The sequence below is a fragment of the Pituophis catenifer genome, unplaced genomic scaffold, assembly GCF_029215685.1.
Source record: "Pituophis catenifer annectens isolate HBS135680 unplaced genomic scaffold, rPitCat1.0.hap2 SCAF_2, whole genome shotgun sequence".
In the NCBI taxonomy this organism is placed as follows: Eukaryota; Metazoa; Chordata; class Lepidosauria; order Squamata; family Colubridae; genus Pituophis; species Pituophis catenifer.
This window is the reverse complement of record NW_027256882.1, coordinates 177498127-177515767: the sequence shown is the minus strand read 5'-3', so window position 1 is coordinate 177515767 and position 17641 is coordinate 177498127. Positions and strand designations below refer to the sequence as shown.

General features: G+C 38.9%; 2 protein-coding genes across 5 annotated transcripts in view; one reads left to right on the top strand and one right to left on the bottom strand.

The window, feature by feature from the left end:
- Positions 1 to 6810, bottom strand: part of SHFL (shiftless antiviral inhibitor of ribosomal frameshifting) — a 34465-nt gene extending 27655 nt beyond the window's left edge. For all 3 annotated transcript variants that reach the window (XR_011600050.1, XR_011600049.1, XM_070938192.1), the window contains exon 1: positions 6650 to 6810. Coding sequence is in view for 1 of the 3 variants with exons in the window: in XM_070938192.1 (XP_070794293.1) it covers positions 6650 to 6682 (33 nt within the window). In the remaining 2 variants the exon portion in view is untranslated. The remainder of the gene's footprint in view (positions 1 to 6649) is intronic.
- A 343-nt stretch (positions 6811 to 7153) lies between these two features.
- On the top strand, positions 7154 to 17613 carry LOC139312953 (selenide, water dikinase 2). 2 transcript variants are annotated; one of them, XM_070938188.1, is made up of 8 exons: positions 7154 to 7168; positions 11660 to 11763; positions 11918 to 12025; positions 12710 to 12864; positions 15091 to 15181; positions 15537 to 15636; positions 16328 to 16540; positions 16882 to 17613. In XM_070938188.1, exons 2-8 carry the CDS (start codon positions 11668 to 11670, stop codon positions 17109 to 17111), a joined length of 993 nt encoding a protein of 330 aa, XP_070794289.1. In that variant the 5' UTR covers positions 7154 to 7168; positions 11660 to 11667; the 3' UTR covers positions 17112 to 17613. The 2 variants fall into 2 exon arrangements, with proteins under 2 accessions (XP_070794289.1, XP_070794290.1); XM_070938189.1 differs by lacking the exon at positions 7154 to 7168 and adding an exon at positions 10205 to 10566.
- Positions 17614 to 17641: the final 28 nt, after the last annotated feature.

The following is a 17641-nucleotide window of genomic DNA, read 5'->3' as shown; positions in this document are numbered from 1 at the left end:
TACTGCTCTTCAAAATAGTTCATTTTGAAACTATTAATTTTCCCTCTTGTGTAAAGACAGATGCAAAGAATGAATTAAGCAATTCTGCTTCCTGCCTGCTGGCTGTCACATCCTTGTTATCTTCTCCCATTAATGAACCAATTGTTTCCTTTTTTCTTGCTTTATACATGTTTTATATATGTTGAAAGAAACTTTTTATTATTTCATCTCTGTTAGTAAGTCCAGTATAGCTGATCTGCTAGTTCCCTCCTCTACATTTTGGGTGACAAAGTTGTCTACTGGGTTTGTCAGGAACCTGTTTGACCTACCACTTGGTGAAGAGTTTGTCTCCCAGTTGATGTCAGGATAGTTAAAATCCCCCATTACTGTTGTAGTGTGCTTCCTGCACATCTTAGTTAATTGATTAGAAAAGTCCATCTATTTGGCTGGGTGGTGTGTACTGTACACCTGTGGCAATGCCATTCCTTTTTCCTTTTATATTAACCCAAATGCATTCAAGAAGGTTTTCTTCCTTGTTTTTTTACATTTCTATAGAGGTGTAGTCATTTTTTACATACAATGCAACTCCGCCTTGTCTTTTGTTAGGTCAGTTTCTTTTGAACAATTTAAATCCTTCTAGAATTCCAGACATGGGTTTCATCCCCTCAAGTTTTGGTAATGGAAACGTCATGTTTGCTCTCATGTACTAGAACCTTAAGTTCACGTTTGTTCCTCATACTTTAAATAGTAGTGCATAGGCATCTGATGCCTTTTTGACTAACCCTGCATTTGCTTCCTACATTTCCTGTTTTGTATCCGAGTTCCCCTTCTTTGAATTACTGGTAGCTGCTAAAATTTGTCTCCCTTTCCCTCCAACTTTAGTTTAAAGCCCTTCAGATAAGGTGAGCCAGTTGATTTGCTTTTTGCTGTTTCTTTCAATTTTTTAAGTTCTTAAACTTATAATTATTATTATTTTTGTTCAGACTTGAAGTAAACTCACCCAATAACTTTTCACACTTATTGTTCTGAAGGTCTCTAATAGTTTTAGGATGGTTAATAATTTCTGAAAGTGATTAGAAAGTGGGGGTTACAAACCAGGGGTGGTATTCACTTACCTTTGCTATCGGTTTGCAAATGTGAGCACATATGAAGCCCATATCTTCCAAAAATTTAAATAAAAAAGTCCAGTTCGAATTGTCAAAGGCCTTTGTTACATCTTGAAAGATCAATGAACTTATTATGTTGTTCTAGGTCCGTGATGGCGAACCTATGGCATGTGTGCCACAAGTGGCACACAGAGCCATATTGGTGAGCACGCGAGCTCAGCTCCAGCCAGCTGATTTTCGGGCCTTCTGGGCCCACCGGAAGTCAGGAAACATGCTGTTTCCAGCCTCTGGAGGGCCTCCAGGGGTGTGGGGAAGACCTTTTTCACCCTCCCTAGGCTCCTAGAAAGGCTCTGGAGCCTGGAGAGAGTGAAAAATGGGCCTATCGGGCCCACAGTGCCATTGCGTGCCAAAAGCGGAGGGAGTGCAGAGGGGTCGTGCATGCATGCACGGGAGGGGGGCGCATAGAATTATAGGTATAAATACCTATAGGTATAAATTATAGGTATAAATACCTGTTATAAGTATTTCAAGCCAAGGTTATTCCTGAAAGGGTTGCAAGGGGCTGTAGGCTTGTGCACAAAATGCAACTTTACCATGTCTAAACTAGGCTTGCTAATCCTCTTTAAAGGTTATGTCTTCATGATATCTCCTTTGTGTCACCCAAGCCTGTCATGCCTAAATTGATTTTTAGCTTTTTCTGATGCAGAACAATAGCTGATGAGGTTGGTAATGACAGAGACAGGGGGGATCTACCCAGCTTCTAATGTTCTTTTAAGCTGCTGAGCTTCCCATGTTGACAAACTACGGGGAGGATGTGGGGTAAATTGTATGAAAGTTCTTCCAATAAACAACAGAGCTACTCCTGTTTCATCCTGCACCCTTCGTATACCCAGGATATTTTGGAACATAAGAGCACCACACACATATTCAGAAATTGCCCGGTGATAAATCACCAAGAGGGGACAGCTCCATGCCAATAACCTGTTTTTCATGCAAAGGAAAACTGGTAAAAACCTCCATCGCAGATAAAGGCCCCCACTCACCCAACTCTACATTAAGGAGAGCAATTGGAGGCTGTTCCATCCACCAATTTGTGATGTTCAGTGGGAAGGAGAAATGAAGTGGAGGAAGAATCCCCCAACTACTGCCCTTAAATAGGGCCAGCTAAAATGACAAGTGCAGATGCTGTCTTTGCCAGCATCCTTTTTTTGCTAACTTAAACACTAGAGGAAAGCCCATTAACCCAGTTGCCTGTTGATGCCCCCGATCCTCCCAGATTTTTCAAAGGTTTTTCTGAAGAAAATAGTTAGAGGAAACTTGACAGGAGTAAAAAGATAGATGCCAACAATAAACAGACCACTTAGCTTGTGACATTTATTGTGCCATTGTCCTCTGGCACTTCTGGTAAGAAGGAACAATATTTACAGATTGCATCAGCGTTAAATCAGGGATTATCTCTGTACCTTTGCCCCCTCCCTGATCAGAACAATTCACTCAAGATAAACACAAAACTAGCTGACGACTTCTAAATACAAATCCATCCACTGAGTTAAAAATCAGTGTTTGGTGTCTATGTACCTGCTAAGAATTGATTCCTCTTTTCTACAGAATATTGGTTGTGCTTGCGCCTGGTGTTTTTGAAGTTTCAATACTAATGAAACTATTGGCCGGAGGCCAAGTGGGAGCCTGTAATTTGCATGTTAAATTTAACTTTGCACAATTAGAAGTTTGGATACTGTTTGGCCTGTGCATTAGAAAAGAGCAAAGCTAGCCCACAGACCCAAAGGTGCTATTCCAAAAGCAACTGGACTTTCTTTGTTTTTCCTTAAAGACGCTTCACTTCTCATACAAGAACTAAAAAAGCTTCTTGAGATGAGAAGCAAAATGTCTTCAAGGGATAACAAAGAAAATCCCACTGCCTTTGGAAAAGCAGCTCTTGGACAACCATAACCTGGATGACTGAGAATCTCCAAAAACATCTAGCTCACAAACAGTAATCTAGAGCAGGTGTCTCCAACCTTGGCAACTTTAAGCCTGGTGGACTTCAACTTTGGGGAATTCTGGGACTTGAAGTCCGCCAGGCTTAAAGTTGCCAAGGTTGGAGACTCCTCATCTAGAGAGACCACAATATCACAATATTTAGACCGAAAATAATTATTTCTTTCAATCAGGCTGGTTTTAAATTTCACATATCAGATTAAAGCCAAAGCCAAACTACTTTACAATTTAGTGGAAGGTCCCCAAACTCTTCAGCCCTTTTCATGAAATTGCATATAGTTCATCAACCTCCAATCATTTATATGAAAATAATTTAATAAATACTACTAAATACTAATACTAATAAGTACTACAAATAACATCAGCTAGTCCCATTGATGCTTAGGGGTTTGGAAAAGCCTGGCTTAGCATAACAGGTGAATCTAGGCTCTGTCTCCATTCATATGAAATGCTAAGAATGTATATTTGGATGTTTGAATTTATAAAAATCAGTTCTTTGGATCAGTTCTTCTTTGGATGCATCTGCTAGAAAGAATGTTATTGTTGTATTTTATTAGTACAGTTAATTGTAGTTGTCCTTAATTATTCTTTACTTTTTTTAAGCCCATCATCACTTCAAACAATTATTAAGTGACCAGTTGTAATTCGAGGACTATCTGCACACCCAGCAATGCATTTTTCTTTTTACAGCTGAAACACCTGTTTAGCTAATATATATGCTCAAACTCCTGATTGCACTCCAAACATGTGTAATTTTACAGACATATAACCCAGTAATGGGTTGCTACCGGTTTGTCCCGGATCGGGCAAACTGGTAGTAGCAGTGGCAGGAGGCTCTGCCTACCCGCCTGGACATCTCTGTGCATGCGCAGAAGCTTCTATGCATGTGCAGAAGCATCGTGCACCCGCAAATGAACTAGTAGCGGCTGAAATTGAAACCCACTACTGATATAACCCAAGCTACACAGCAAGAAGCATAAAATAGAGAGGCAGCTGGTGATAGTGGTTGACACTCCAGGTAGAAACAGAAAGACCATGAGTTCTAGTCCTGCCTTAGGCACAAAGCCAGCTAGGTGACTTTGGGCTAGTTTTCTCTCTGAGTCCTATGAAGGAGGCAAGGGCAAACCACTTCTGAAGTTTTGTCAAGAAAACTAGAGAAACCTGTCCAGGCAATTGCCAGGAGTCAACATTGATTCAAAGGTACCACCACAAATTAAAAAAAAACCCTGAAGTTTACTGGCCTGTGTTTCCTAGGCACTACTGCTCAAAACAAGTTTATGACATGGAATTTATTCTGCAAGCAAGACTTTTCTTTATTTCAGTGCCACTATGATTGTGTGATCCTCTCCCTTCTTCACAGTAGCTTTTTCCTATGTTTAAAATCATTTTCAAGGCCAGGTGGCCATAGGATACAATCAGCTTTTGCATATTAAAAAAAAAGTTTATGTTTAACAGTACACTTCCTTCCAGGGGTGAAACCCAGCAGGTTCTGACAGGTTCTGGAGAACCAGTAGCGGAAATTTTGAGCAGTTCGGAGAACCGGCAAATACCACCTCTGGCTGGCCCCAGAGTGGGGTGGGAATGGAGATTTTGCAATATCCTTCCCCTGCCATGCCCACCAAGCCACACCATGCCCACATCACTGCTTCCTTCTCTAGGGAATGAGAGTGTGCAAGCATAATGCAGTTCTATTAATATGGGGCAAACACATTTTTCCCTCTGATAAACTCCAGGCCACTGACAGAGCAGATAAAGGGAAGAGGCCCAATTTGCTGAAAATTGGGAGCATCCAGGAAATATACAGGAGGATTCTAGATTGTCTCTTTCCTATATTCATTTAGCAAACCCATGGTTGGGAACTGAATGTTTACAAAGCATACAGCACTGCTCTTGATGGAACATATTTATATCCAGTAGTGTGCAAAACATTTTAAATGTAAACTGTTTTGTATTAAAACTTGCCATTTTGAGTCCCAAACAATTATTTCAAGTGTTAATACAGCTGTTTTGCATTAGACCCAGACGGTGTCAATCACTTTCCCAATGTGTCAAATGTGAAGCAGCCCTGATTTGAGATGAACACATTTTCAAAATGATTGAAGCAGACCTCTTAGATATGGATCAGAAAGGGACACTTTGAATTTCATGTTTTTCACAAACTTCTTTAATTAAAGCAATTGCTCCTGGCTGGAAAAATTCTCTCCAAGCCATGTTAAACATTTTAGAAAAATGAAGCCTGAGTTCAGAAATGATTAAATAAAAGTTATTGAGTAGCTATAGGAAAAGAGTGATATGTTTGGGTGTTCTGGAAAAAGAATTAAAATTTTATTTATTGATTTTTTTCATATCTTTTCAAACTGACTTTTAAGCCTGTCCTTTCTACCTTAAAAGATATCCATATATATTATTAAATTATTGCTATAAATTATAAAATTTTAATTTAATTCTATGCATATTCAGGCATCTATATTGGTAGAGTCAGAAATTCTGCAATAATTTCCAGTCTGTGGCTACAAATATTTTGGGTGGGAACTTGGACTATCTACTCACATATAAAATTCTATACTCTGTTATTTCCTGTCCTCACTCTGGCAGCAACAATAAAACTAGTAAAATCAGACTATTCCTCTGATGCAATTGTAGTTCTCTTTTCTGTTTGTCTTCTATTAAAATATTATATTTGGTCTTTTCTTTTCTTTGTCCTTGGTTGGGCAAACAGATTTCAAAGGATGATAGCTTGAGTAAATAAAACAAAAATTCTTTGTGTAAATCGTCTTGCACAGTGCAATGTACAATATTCACTACTTCCTGAGTGTCCTATTCCTATTGCTCTTTCTTTCTTTGTCCTGCTGCTCTTCTCTGATGGCTTCTCTTCTGCTTTAATATTTTACTATCTTTATCAATAATTTTTTCTTCAATACGGCCCAATATTGGAACTTTAGTGTGGGGCCCATGGAGCAGAAGGAAAGTTAGTTAAAGATAGGTAGAAATGGGGTAAGCAACCAACAAGGAAATTATAACAGGATAATAGGGTAATCAATTTCTCAGACAGATAAAGATGGTTTAACACTAAATATCAAATACTATAGATAGGACACAACAGGAGAGTTCTGGTTATCATTTTTTTTGGAAACAGGATACTCAATCATAAGGCCTGTTGATTTGATACTGATGACTTTTATTAAAATTGCCATCAAAATCACCTGTCCCTAGAACTGTAGCTGCAGAAATCCGAATGATCCACGGGTTCCCTCTTTATTGCCCCCTCGTGTTCCTCCGGGGATTTGCAGGTGAGTATTTTCTCGGTGAGAGTTACTGTATTACACAGAAATAGCCTTCCTCAGACATGTCATACTCTAAATCGGACAGGAAAACGATTTACACAAACCCCCCCCCCCGATCTGATGCTGATCAAAGATGAAGGGTGTTGCAATCTCCTGCCTACGGGGGGGACCACCGACTCGGAGGAAACTCCTTCGCAGGCATCGACCAAATACTGCAAATTCCTCCAGACCCTTTCTTTAAAATAATTTTGCCCTCTCGCTACCGTGAAGAGTAGCGCCTACCTCCACCTCATCCTGCCTCTCCCTCCGGTACATGGTGCTGAAGGCGAGGGCCAGTTCCTTCTCCAGCTTGAGGTCGGTGCTCCGTCCCACTTGGGCAACGGAGGGCGGCACAGGAAGCCCTCCAGGCCAAGTCCAGCCAGCTCAACCCAGACTGCCGCTGCTTTCAGTTTCAATCCGCTCAAAACAAGGGGTCCGCCCGGATGTTTAGTTTAACCGGACTTCCTTTTTCTTTCCGGCGAGAAAATTCGCCATAGCGACGGCTCGTCTAGAGACGCGGTTCGGAAAGTCACTTTTCATTCGGAAACCTCCCCTCCTCCCCAAAAAACAGTTTTGCCATTTATTTCCTTCCCATTTGCAATTTCATCTCAAGGCATGGGGGGATTGCTAGCGAACCGGCATTCAGCAGGTGCTCCGTCTCCACCTGGCTCTTCTGAAACTTTAGAAAGTTGGATTGGCGTTTGTCCCGTTGACCTGGGAGAGAGGATCTCCGTGCGTGTGAGTGTGTTTTGCCGTGCGAAGGTAACGATCGGTGTTTCGGTACAATCGCCTTTCTATGGCGATTTTCTGTGAACATAGTATACTTAGACTTCAGTAGGACATTTGAGAAAGTACAGGTAGCCTTTGGCTTGCAACCTCAATTGAGCCCAAAATTTCTGTGACTAAATCAGACATTGAGTTTTGCCCTATTTTACGACCTTTCTTGCCATGATTGTTCAGGGAATCACTGCAGTTGTTAAATTAGTAACACATTTTTAAGTGAATCTGGCTTCCCCATTGACTTTGCTGATCAGAAAGTACAAACATTGATCACATGACCCCAGGTCACTGTAACCGTCATAAATATAATTCAGTTGTCAAGCATCTGACTTTTGATCATGTGACCACAGTGATGCTGCAACAGTTGTGTGAAAAATGGTCATTGTCATTTATTTCAGTGCTGTTGTAACTTTGGAGGGTCACTAAATGAATTGTTGTAAGTCGAGGACTACCTGTACCAATGTTACCTCATTTTATGAAAATTCTCGTTAAGATTATAATTCTATGTAAATTTCAACCCTTTCTTCCACATACTCTCCTAGTGATTCAACTGTTTATTATATCCAAAAATGTTTTGCTCATTTTATCATACAATCTTTACTGTTTTGTCTTCTGTTTCCGTTTTCAATAAAGGTTTGTACAATTTACCAATAATATGATCATCATTTGTACAGAGCTCTACAGCAAATTCAGTTTTACCGCTTTCAAATTCATAAGCCTTCTCATTCAATTTAAATACTTTCATTAGCTCAGCATAGGGAAACCAATTCCATGTAAAACCTTCAAGCTCCAAGTTTGTTTGTTTTTTTTTGCTTTAATTTATATGCCGCCCTTCTCTGGAGACTCAGGGCAGCTTACAATGCATTAAGCAATAGCCTTCATACTTTTGTATATTTATACAAAGTCAGCTTATTGCCCCCACAGTTTGGGTCCTCACAATCTGCCCCCACAATCTGGGTCCTTTTTCAATTAAATTCTTCTTGAGAATTTTCAGCAAATCAGCATGGATAAACCATTTTTGTTTAACCATCATTTCTCTTTTAAAAAGGTGGACAACCAGAAAGGGATTTTAAGAGATAATTTTGCCTTAAACCTATTCCAAATTCTCAATATGGCGCATCTAATAAAATGATTTTTAAAATCTACATTCACTTTAACTTTGTCATACCACAAATAATCATGCTATCCCAATCTTAAATCATGATCTTCCAATTTCAATAACCTCCTATTTCACCCATTCTTTCATCTAAACTATGCAACAATCTGCAAAGTACAATATCGTATTTGGTAATTCTAACTCTCTCTTTCTTTAGCATCCTGCAGGACTGTGTATAGTATTTAATTCCTTGTTTCTTAATTCTCAGGATTTAATACCCAGAATCACTTTATCTCTTCTTGATTTTTTAAAAACCTCAATTTTCCCTTAATTATTTGCACTTTTTATATTGTACTAAATACTATTTATCTTTTTTTAAAAATAATATTAATAGTCCCTGAGTTCCAAAAGGTTGGTGACCCCTGTTTTAGACCATATACTTTACCAGAATTTGCATATTTAAATTTTTCCTCTTGCATTTCTCCATTTTTAGTAACTATTCTAACAAGGTAGCTAAATTCATCTCCATTCTCTGTACAACTCCCAATAATTCACTTCCTTTTGTCTGTCAAACTATCTTGCATTTTTGATGGATTAAGAGGGCCATAATCTGATCTAGAAGGATTTTTTATGTATAACAAACATTCCTTATATATTTCTCCATAAATATATTACATAACATATTTAATATATTCAAGGGGACATAATATATATTATTATATTGAATAATATATTCAAGGGGACATCAGTCATCCTTGTCTTACTCTCTGCTTATTGAAATTTGCATTCCATTTATTCCCATGCATACATTGCTTTTATCATAAATAGTTCTGTGGTTGGATAAGCAGCAGCTTAGCTCACAGAAAGAATGTGGGCAGGCCAAACCTCTCTGAAGGGACCTTCCCTAGTTTCAAGGGCTGAAAAAGTAATGGGGCAGAAATATACTTTCAGGCTTGCAAGATTCTGTTAATGTAAACCTTTGGGCTGTAAAGGGTTTGCAGGCTTGCAATCGTTCAGCCTTGCAAGTTTCTGTTAATATAAACCTTGCAATAAAGTTAGTGCTAGTATTTTGGGGTGTGCTTCTTGTATGGACCACCTTGTAAAGATTAGGTTATGCTTAGGGTTTGCGATATGCCAAAAAGAATCTTTAAATAGTGCAATCACAGCGTCGAGGTATGGTTTTGAACAAACTGATATTTGAATTTCATCTTTTTGAAATTGAAATTCAGAGACATTTTGGAGTCAGTAACCCATCATAATTCTGAAGGATTCTTGATCTAGTATAAACGTGATTAATAGTGACAAATATTTGACTGAAAATACTTTTTGGCTGTACGCTAATAGCCCTGCCTGGAACTCTTACAAGGTGACTATAATGAAACTTATGGATGTGGGATAATAGTTTGTCAATCCTGAAAAGCTATACAGGATACAGTCTGGTTAGTACATAGATGAGAAACCATCAGCAAAGCCTGTGGACCAGACTTCAAAATTACAATCGCATCTCAGAAAACTATAGTGGCAAGCTACTTCTGCCCCGTGCAAAGAAAACAAGACGAATTGTGTCATTAACATTCCTGTACAGGAGTAGAAATCTCCGTCTCACGTTCTTACTCCAAATGATATTCCACAAGTACCTATTACCCTTGGTAAATTCATATCGCGATAATTGCGCTCTAGATTAAGGGAGAGGGGGAAAAAAAAGGAAAAAAAATTAGTTCATTGTCTTGGAACACCCCCATTCACGCTGCCCCTGGTTACAGTTTAAACGTGAACCTCGGAAAGCGTCCTCCCTCGACGTCTCGCGAGATTTTTCCTCGGCTAGAGAACAACCCGCGGGCGGGTGAAGGCGGAATGCGTGCCAGCTCTTCCCCCGCCCTTAGGTTGGGGACAACCCCCGCCCTGCCCGAGTGTAGCTTGGCGAACGGTTTTTTTTTTTTTCTTTCCTGCCCCAGTTCTCGCGGAGAAAGAAGCTTCTGCTGTGGAGCCATCATGGCGGCGGTGGCTGGTTCTCCGTCTGCGACGCTCCCTTCGTTGGCGACAGCCACCGCTCCAAGCCCCGCCGCTCTGCCGCCCGGGCCGCCCGGTTATCGGCCGTTTGAGCCTGAGGCGCTGGGTCTGAGCCCGGGCTGGAGGCTCACTAGCTACGGGGAGCTGCGCGGATGAGGCTGCAAAGTCCCCCAGGAGACGCTGCTCAGACTCCTGGAGGGACTTAGCACTTCCCATGCTGGGTTGGCCGGGGCCGGGGATACGGGGGCTGCCGGGAGTCCTCCTCCCACCCTCGGTAAGGCTTGGCGGGGAAAGCGCCGAACGCGGCCTTTTAGGTGCTACCACGCGGGGAGGTTTCAAAACTGATGGGAGCGCTAGTAGTGAACGATGGAACGAGGGGTGGTACAGAAACTCGAAAAGCGGGTTAGGAGGGGGCGATCCTGTGCCGTGGGTGACGTCTGGGCTACAGATCGAATGGGTGCGCTGTTTAAAACTTTTTTTTTTATTTCACATAAACTCTGGAAGTGATTTTAAATAAACAGCATATACTCTCGATTTTAGTTTTTCCGCTCCCCACATAATCTTAACACGTGGGGAATATGCCACTTTCTGTTAAATAAAAATCTCCCTTGTTTTGAACTTTGTCCGAAGTCCTGGACACTTTGTGGACAATTCAGTCTTGCAGAAATGATTTGCCGTTGGACTTTGGAATTGTTTTTCACTTTAGCCCAGGGTGGATAAAAATCAATGATTTTTTAAAAAAAATCAAAAAAAAAACCAGATTTTTTTTATTTACATCGGATTTTTTTTTATTTACATCGGATTTTTTTGATTTTTATCGAATTTATTTTAATAAAAAACTTTTGAGGTAAAAATCTATCGTAAGATAGTTTTCTATTTAAGATACATAAATAATTTAGTTTATTCAGCATGAAATGGAGCTTAGTTATGTAGCATGAGGCTATATATTCTGCAACACTGGGACTATAGGTGAGTCAACAGTGGGTCAAAGGAGTAGCAGAGATGACAGTTGCTCTTTAAAAATTATGATTTAAATCAAGTTGATTTAAATCGAGCCTTTTTACTAGTGATTTAAATCATGATTTAAATTGTGATTTAAATCAACACGATTTAAATCAAATCCACCCTGCTTTAGCCTACTGGAGATAACAAAATTCACTCTTAACAGGGGGCATATGGCTCTCGACTGAAATGTTAACCCCTTTTGCTGCTTGTTCATTCTGTAATCTAGACACTGCCTCATCACATTCCCTATTTTATTGCATATGTACTGAGAATGAAGATACAGACTATCAACTTCCAAGTAATTGCTTGAATTGGAAATAATTCTAAACGTTCAAGAACGCTGTGATCCCTCTTCTCTACAGGCATTGGAATGGACTCCTGTGTGATTCCTTTGAGGCATGGGGGTCTATCCCTGGTGCAGACTACAGACTTTTTTTACCCCCTTGTAGAAGATCCTTATATGATGGTGAGTTGGCATGCTGGTGAGAAGATGGAGGAAGTATTGGTCAATTTAGAAAGGATTGAGCTATGTCATTGAAGTTAAGTTTCCTCCTCAGCTGATTATACTAGTTGCCTTGCCCTTCTTGCTCTGTTCTAGTCCTTTCATTATTCTGATTTAGGGCCGCATTGCTTGTGCTAATGTGCTGAGTGACCTTTATGCCCTGGGCATCACAGAATGTGACAACATGCTTATGCTGCTGAGTGTGAGCCAGAAAATGACTGAGGAGGTGAGAAACATTTTATTTCTTAAAATAATTTGAATATGGTTTTTTAATACGCTGATTGGATTCAATGCAACAACTAAAATTGTAATACGGTTCAGTGATTTTTGTCTTAAAATGTGCAAACCGGAAGTCTAGCCCCTTGAATGAATAAAGGAAACATTGAGTGTTAGCCTGTCCCCAATTTATTGTTTCTAGGGTTAGGGTAGCACTAAGTTATGTTCCTACACATTGAATTTTTTTGAATCAAAAGATGGAATTAAACAGTTTTTAAAACTCATTAATTACTTCCATCATTCACAATTCAGACAGTAATGTTTAATTTAATAATTAGGCATATTCTATAATTACAAGTAGTTTTGTTTCGTAATATACTAAGTCATCATTTGTTTAAATAAGCTTCAGTGAATAGACAATTTCATTCACCTACAGTAGCATAATTAACCAAAACTCTGTCTTAGTTGGTTTTTTTATTTACTATGACCTCGGCTGCTTAGTTCCCACAGGTTTTTAACAGCTTACATCTACCAACATAAGTTACAAATAGTAAAAAAAAAATTCCCATTATAATTTCAGTGCAGAAGATTCCATATTCAATCCTTGCACCCCACTTAATTGGATCCAGTAGCAGTTGATCCTTGTCTGATGGTTACAAATGATTCTTAAATCCTTTTTTTCATTTGTCTGTAGGAGCGGGAAAAAATAATGCCTCTGATAATCAAGGGTTTCCGGGATGCAGCAGAGGATGGTGGCACTTCAGTAACTGGTGGGCAGACTGTTTTGAATCCTTGGATTATTGTTGGCGGGGTTGCAACAGTTGTTTGTCAGCCCAATGAATTTATTATGTGAGTATTGAACTCTTATTAGCAAGTGGGAATTTGAAAAAGTAGGGTACAGCATTTCAGATATGTGTATAGATCAGGCCAACATGTTGCATAATTGCTATGAGAATGCTTGTTACTAACAGTCCAAAACTTTAGAAAAGTGATTAGTAAATTGAACTGTATCTTTTTATGTAGTTTAATAAATTTAAGTTACAGAATTATTTTAAAAGAAGAATTAGATAAAGTTGAATAGAATTCAAAGCAAGTAAATATTATGTTTGAAGCTAAACTATATTAATAGTTGTGCTGTTGTGTGGGACACCAAATCATGTACAAAATGAGACTCCAGTGAATCAATGCATGGACTTTATGTAGTAATACTGAAGTTAACAAGATTTATCAGAATGGGAAGTTCCTTCTGAATTATTTGTAATATCCATCCCCTCAAATTCCTGCAAATTTTTACTTGATACATGAATTAGAATTAGAGATGCAAAAAACAGCATGCTTATTTTCAGAATCCTCCAGTATTTCTTGGAAGTTTCATTTCTCCAATGGAATAAGGTAATGAGACGGTGTCATCCATTTCCAGAGATACTTATTCCAAAATGAAAGTGATTTGGAATATTCTGGACGTAAACAGAAATGCATTTTTTCCAAATCTCAGATCTAGGGAAAAGGCAGAATATTCTTCAAACAGACTACAGATAGTCTGCTTAATAACCACAACTGGAATCAGCAACTCCATTGCAAAGCTATGAAGTCACCAAGTGAAATATTATGTGACCTCACTGGACTTACAAGCTCACTTCAGCTTCCATCATTAACCAAGCCATCATATGACAGCGACTTGTGATTTCACTTCAATGTTCTCCATAGATTCTACTTGTTGGAAGGCAGTTATATGAAGCATGTAAATGGTAATCACATGACCATGGGCTATTGCAATGATTACAAATATGCTTCAGTTGCAAGTATCTGAATGACAGTCATGTGACCACAAAATATTGTGAGGTCATAAATGTTCAAAGTTCAAAATTCAAAGCCTTTATTGTCATTGTACATCATGTATACAACGAAATTGGTTTAGCTACTGGTGCTTTAGCTACTGGACTCTACTGGTGCAGTCCATACAAGACAACATGAATAATATAAAAGGATTGGTTGCAAACTGGGATTTTTTTTTTCAGCTGTCGTAATTTCAAACAGTTGTTAGACAAGACAGTTGGTAAGCGAGGACTACCTCTATACAATTTAGAATCAATATTCTAAATATTTTAAATCATCTTAAACTTTGAGAATGCTAATTCAGAGGGTTTATATCTTATATTGAGATTGTACTGGTGTAAAGTGCATTTGCCTAGTTATCACCCTGCCTCATCTGTTGAAGATGCTTTCAGATTTAATATGGAAGGTTCTAAAAATGGGTGTCATAAGGATCTTCAGCAGGCTGAGAGATGATTAGAATTCAAGTAGAAAAAGACTAGCAGTTATTCTGATGACACACAGCAAGCAAACAATGATAAGCCTATTATGTGATGTTGAAGGTGGCACAGATCATTTTGTCAACAGTATCTGGATTCATACATTGCATTAAACAAATCCATGCATGTTGATACAAATGGATCGGTTTATATACCATTCTAGGCCAAAACAGTTAAACCCAGTTTTCTCAGAGTCATCCAGGAATGTTTTACAAATTATTTGCACCTACCTGCAGTTTGGCTGACTAGAATATGTTACAGCTGATTTCTAATCTGTTGATACAGAAAGGTGATTAGGATACTTTTATTCTGTTTGTTGGATGACGTTTGGTTACTCCTAAAGAAATGAAGATGCTTGATCAATTCTGGGAATATCTTTTACAGGATTTTCTAAAGTTGGGGATTTTTAAAACACCAACTGTGGAGGCTAGTTACGAGAGCAATTTAAAATCCTATTTTTTTATTCCCAAAGCTAAATCTATAGAATGCTGTTGTGCATTCTTGTTATTACTGTGGGTATGGCCATGCTGAACAGAAATGCAAGTCCAGGGAGATGTGATGCCATGCCTTATATCCGTGTTACTTACTGAAGTTCCCAATCCCAATTATTGTCAATGAGGACTACTGTATTTTTTTTCTTTTGAACTTGTATTTTGATTCAGTGTAAAATATTAAGATTTGCAGGTTGTAGATTAAGACAGAAAATAATAAGACAAGACTTTAAAAAAAAAAAAAAGTTAGATTCTTATTTCTTTGATTCTAGGCCAGACAGTGCAGTTCCAGGAGATGTCCTTGTGCTTACCAAGCCTCTGGGGACTCAAGTGGCTGTAAATGCTCACCAGTGGTTAGATAATGTAAGTATTTATCCATGGGGAAATGGACATATCTGTGTTTATGTATACCAATAGAAAATTAACCCCACTCCCATACAGACAGAAAAGTGCAAAACACTTTCTGAGAATAGGCTCCAAATTGCAAGGCGACTTTAGAATACTGTATTCCCATCCAAAATCTATCAATTACAGGACATGAAAGTGGTAAATAGCAGGGAAAATTGTTTTTTTTTTTTTTTATCCCAACTAAATTTGTTTGTATCAAAGGACGAAGGAGTTTTGATTTGATGTCATGATGAACTGGCAGATATTTTTTCTTCTGCTAGGGAAGAGTGAAACCTTAGAGCCATTTCAAATGCTTGTGTTATTCTTCCAGCCGGAACGGTGGAATAAGATTAAGCTGGTGGTCTCCAAAGAAGATGTTGAATTGGCCTACCAGGAAGCCATGTTTAGTATGGCCATGCTGAACAGAACAGGTAGGGACCTAAATACTGATTTGGATCTTTACTCAGTTTGCAACACAAGGTTGCCTTGGCTCTCTACATATTTAAACATCTTACCTCTGTTCTTTAAAGGGGTGCATAAGAGTATGGTCAGACAACCTCTAGTACAAGAGCGGTTTTATTTTCAGATAGCATTCAAAAGTATCTCCCTACAAAAACCTACTTAGGGAAACAGTTAAAAACATGACATTAAAGTATTTCATGTATTATGGCAAGATATTTTGAGCATGATTGGTACTGACTTGTAAAACAACTAAACAAACTGTGAAATGATCGCAAGGTTTTCGCCACACGATTGGTAACATTTCTGGAATTGTAAAATTAGTTCATTGGCTTATAGAGGCAAAATTAAAATAATTGATTTGCAATTAGATTAATATGCTATCAGAGGTAGAATAGCTAGACATGTACAAAATTGTTTTTATTGGGAGCTTCCTAATATATAACAGCTATAAATTCACCTATTATGTGAATTGCTGTATCCTTCTGGGCAAATATTGCTGCCACCAACTTCAGATGCCTATTAAAAATCAGCACTAGATAATAAATGATTGATTCTTGCTGTTTTAGTTATAGGACAGATAGCAGTTAGATAAGAGCTATCTTATACAGGCTTAACTGCTATTTTGTTATCACTTATGCCACATTTGTTCCTTCTCTTCAGCTGCCAGTTTGATGCATACTTTCAATGCCCATGCTGCCACAGACATTACAGGATTTGGGATTCTGGGCCATGCACAGAACTTGGCCAAGCAGCAGCGTAGCGAGGTATCATTTGTGATTCATAATCTACCCATCATTGCCAAGATGGCTGCTATTAGCAAAGCATGTGGCAACCGGTCCAGGCTCCTCCAAGGGACTTCTCCAGAGACTTCTGGTAAGTTGGATAAACTAGGCAAGGAATAAGCAAAATGTAGACCTGGATTCTGTGGAACAGCTTTAAATGACTGGTAGATTAGCAACAATTGCAGATTCCCAAACATATAACAAAATTACTTCCATAGTCTTCCCACAACTGCTGAAATTAAAACAAAACAAAGCAGTGTTGGAGTAATTAGGTACGGTTTTTGTGTGGAAAAACTGAGCTTTGTGAAATCTTATGTCTTGTGTAGCATTAATTTAGTGGATTGTAAGAGTTTAGGTTAATCTGTGGTTATGGAGGGATGGGAAACTATCTTTTTTTTTTATGATTATAATTTGCTGTCTTTCTGTTACAAGGGGGGCTGCTGATTTGTCTACCCCGGGAGCAAGCTGCCCGCTTCTGTGCTGAAATAAAGTCACCTAAATATGGAGAAGGACACCAAGCCTGGATCATTGGCATTGTGGAGAAGGGCAACCAGACAGCTCGTATCATTGATAAACCTCGTATTATTGAAGTCACCCCACGGGGAGCCAGTGCTTCCCCTCAGGATAACAATTCTAGTGCTAGCCCTGAAGTTGCCTCATGAGAAGGGAAAATGATTTCTTCCCACTGTCAGCTCTGCAGTTGAAAAGGGCAATACTCTGAAGTCCTGGGTCAGTGTATAGTCTTAAATTTCTACAGCACAAATTGCCCAGAACTTACCTCTTTATTGGTTGATGGCTGATTCCTCCCTGCTATCTGAGATTATTAGTTTTGAAGTGATCTCCTGCAAGCAGGTAAATTGCTAGCATGGTGGATATGGAGAATATGGTAATTCAAATTATTTATTGGAATAATTCTGCCTATTGAGCTCTCCCAACTTTTGGTCAGACTGAGCAGCTGATCCAAAAGAAGGGTGGATGATTTAAAAAGCCATTTGGCTGAGTTTAGAGGTCTCTCTTCTCTTCATGAAGCATCTCCCTGAAAACCTTACAAGGTCTTGGAGGAGCGGAGGAATCCTAGAGGAGTAGAGCCAAGCTCAGCTTCATGGATTGTTGCTTTGGTTGTAAATTATGGGTGATTGAGTTAATAAAAAGTTGATTTCTAAAGGATGGAGTGATAACACATTATTGACCT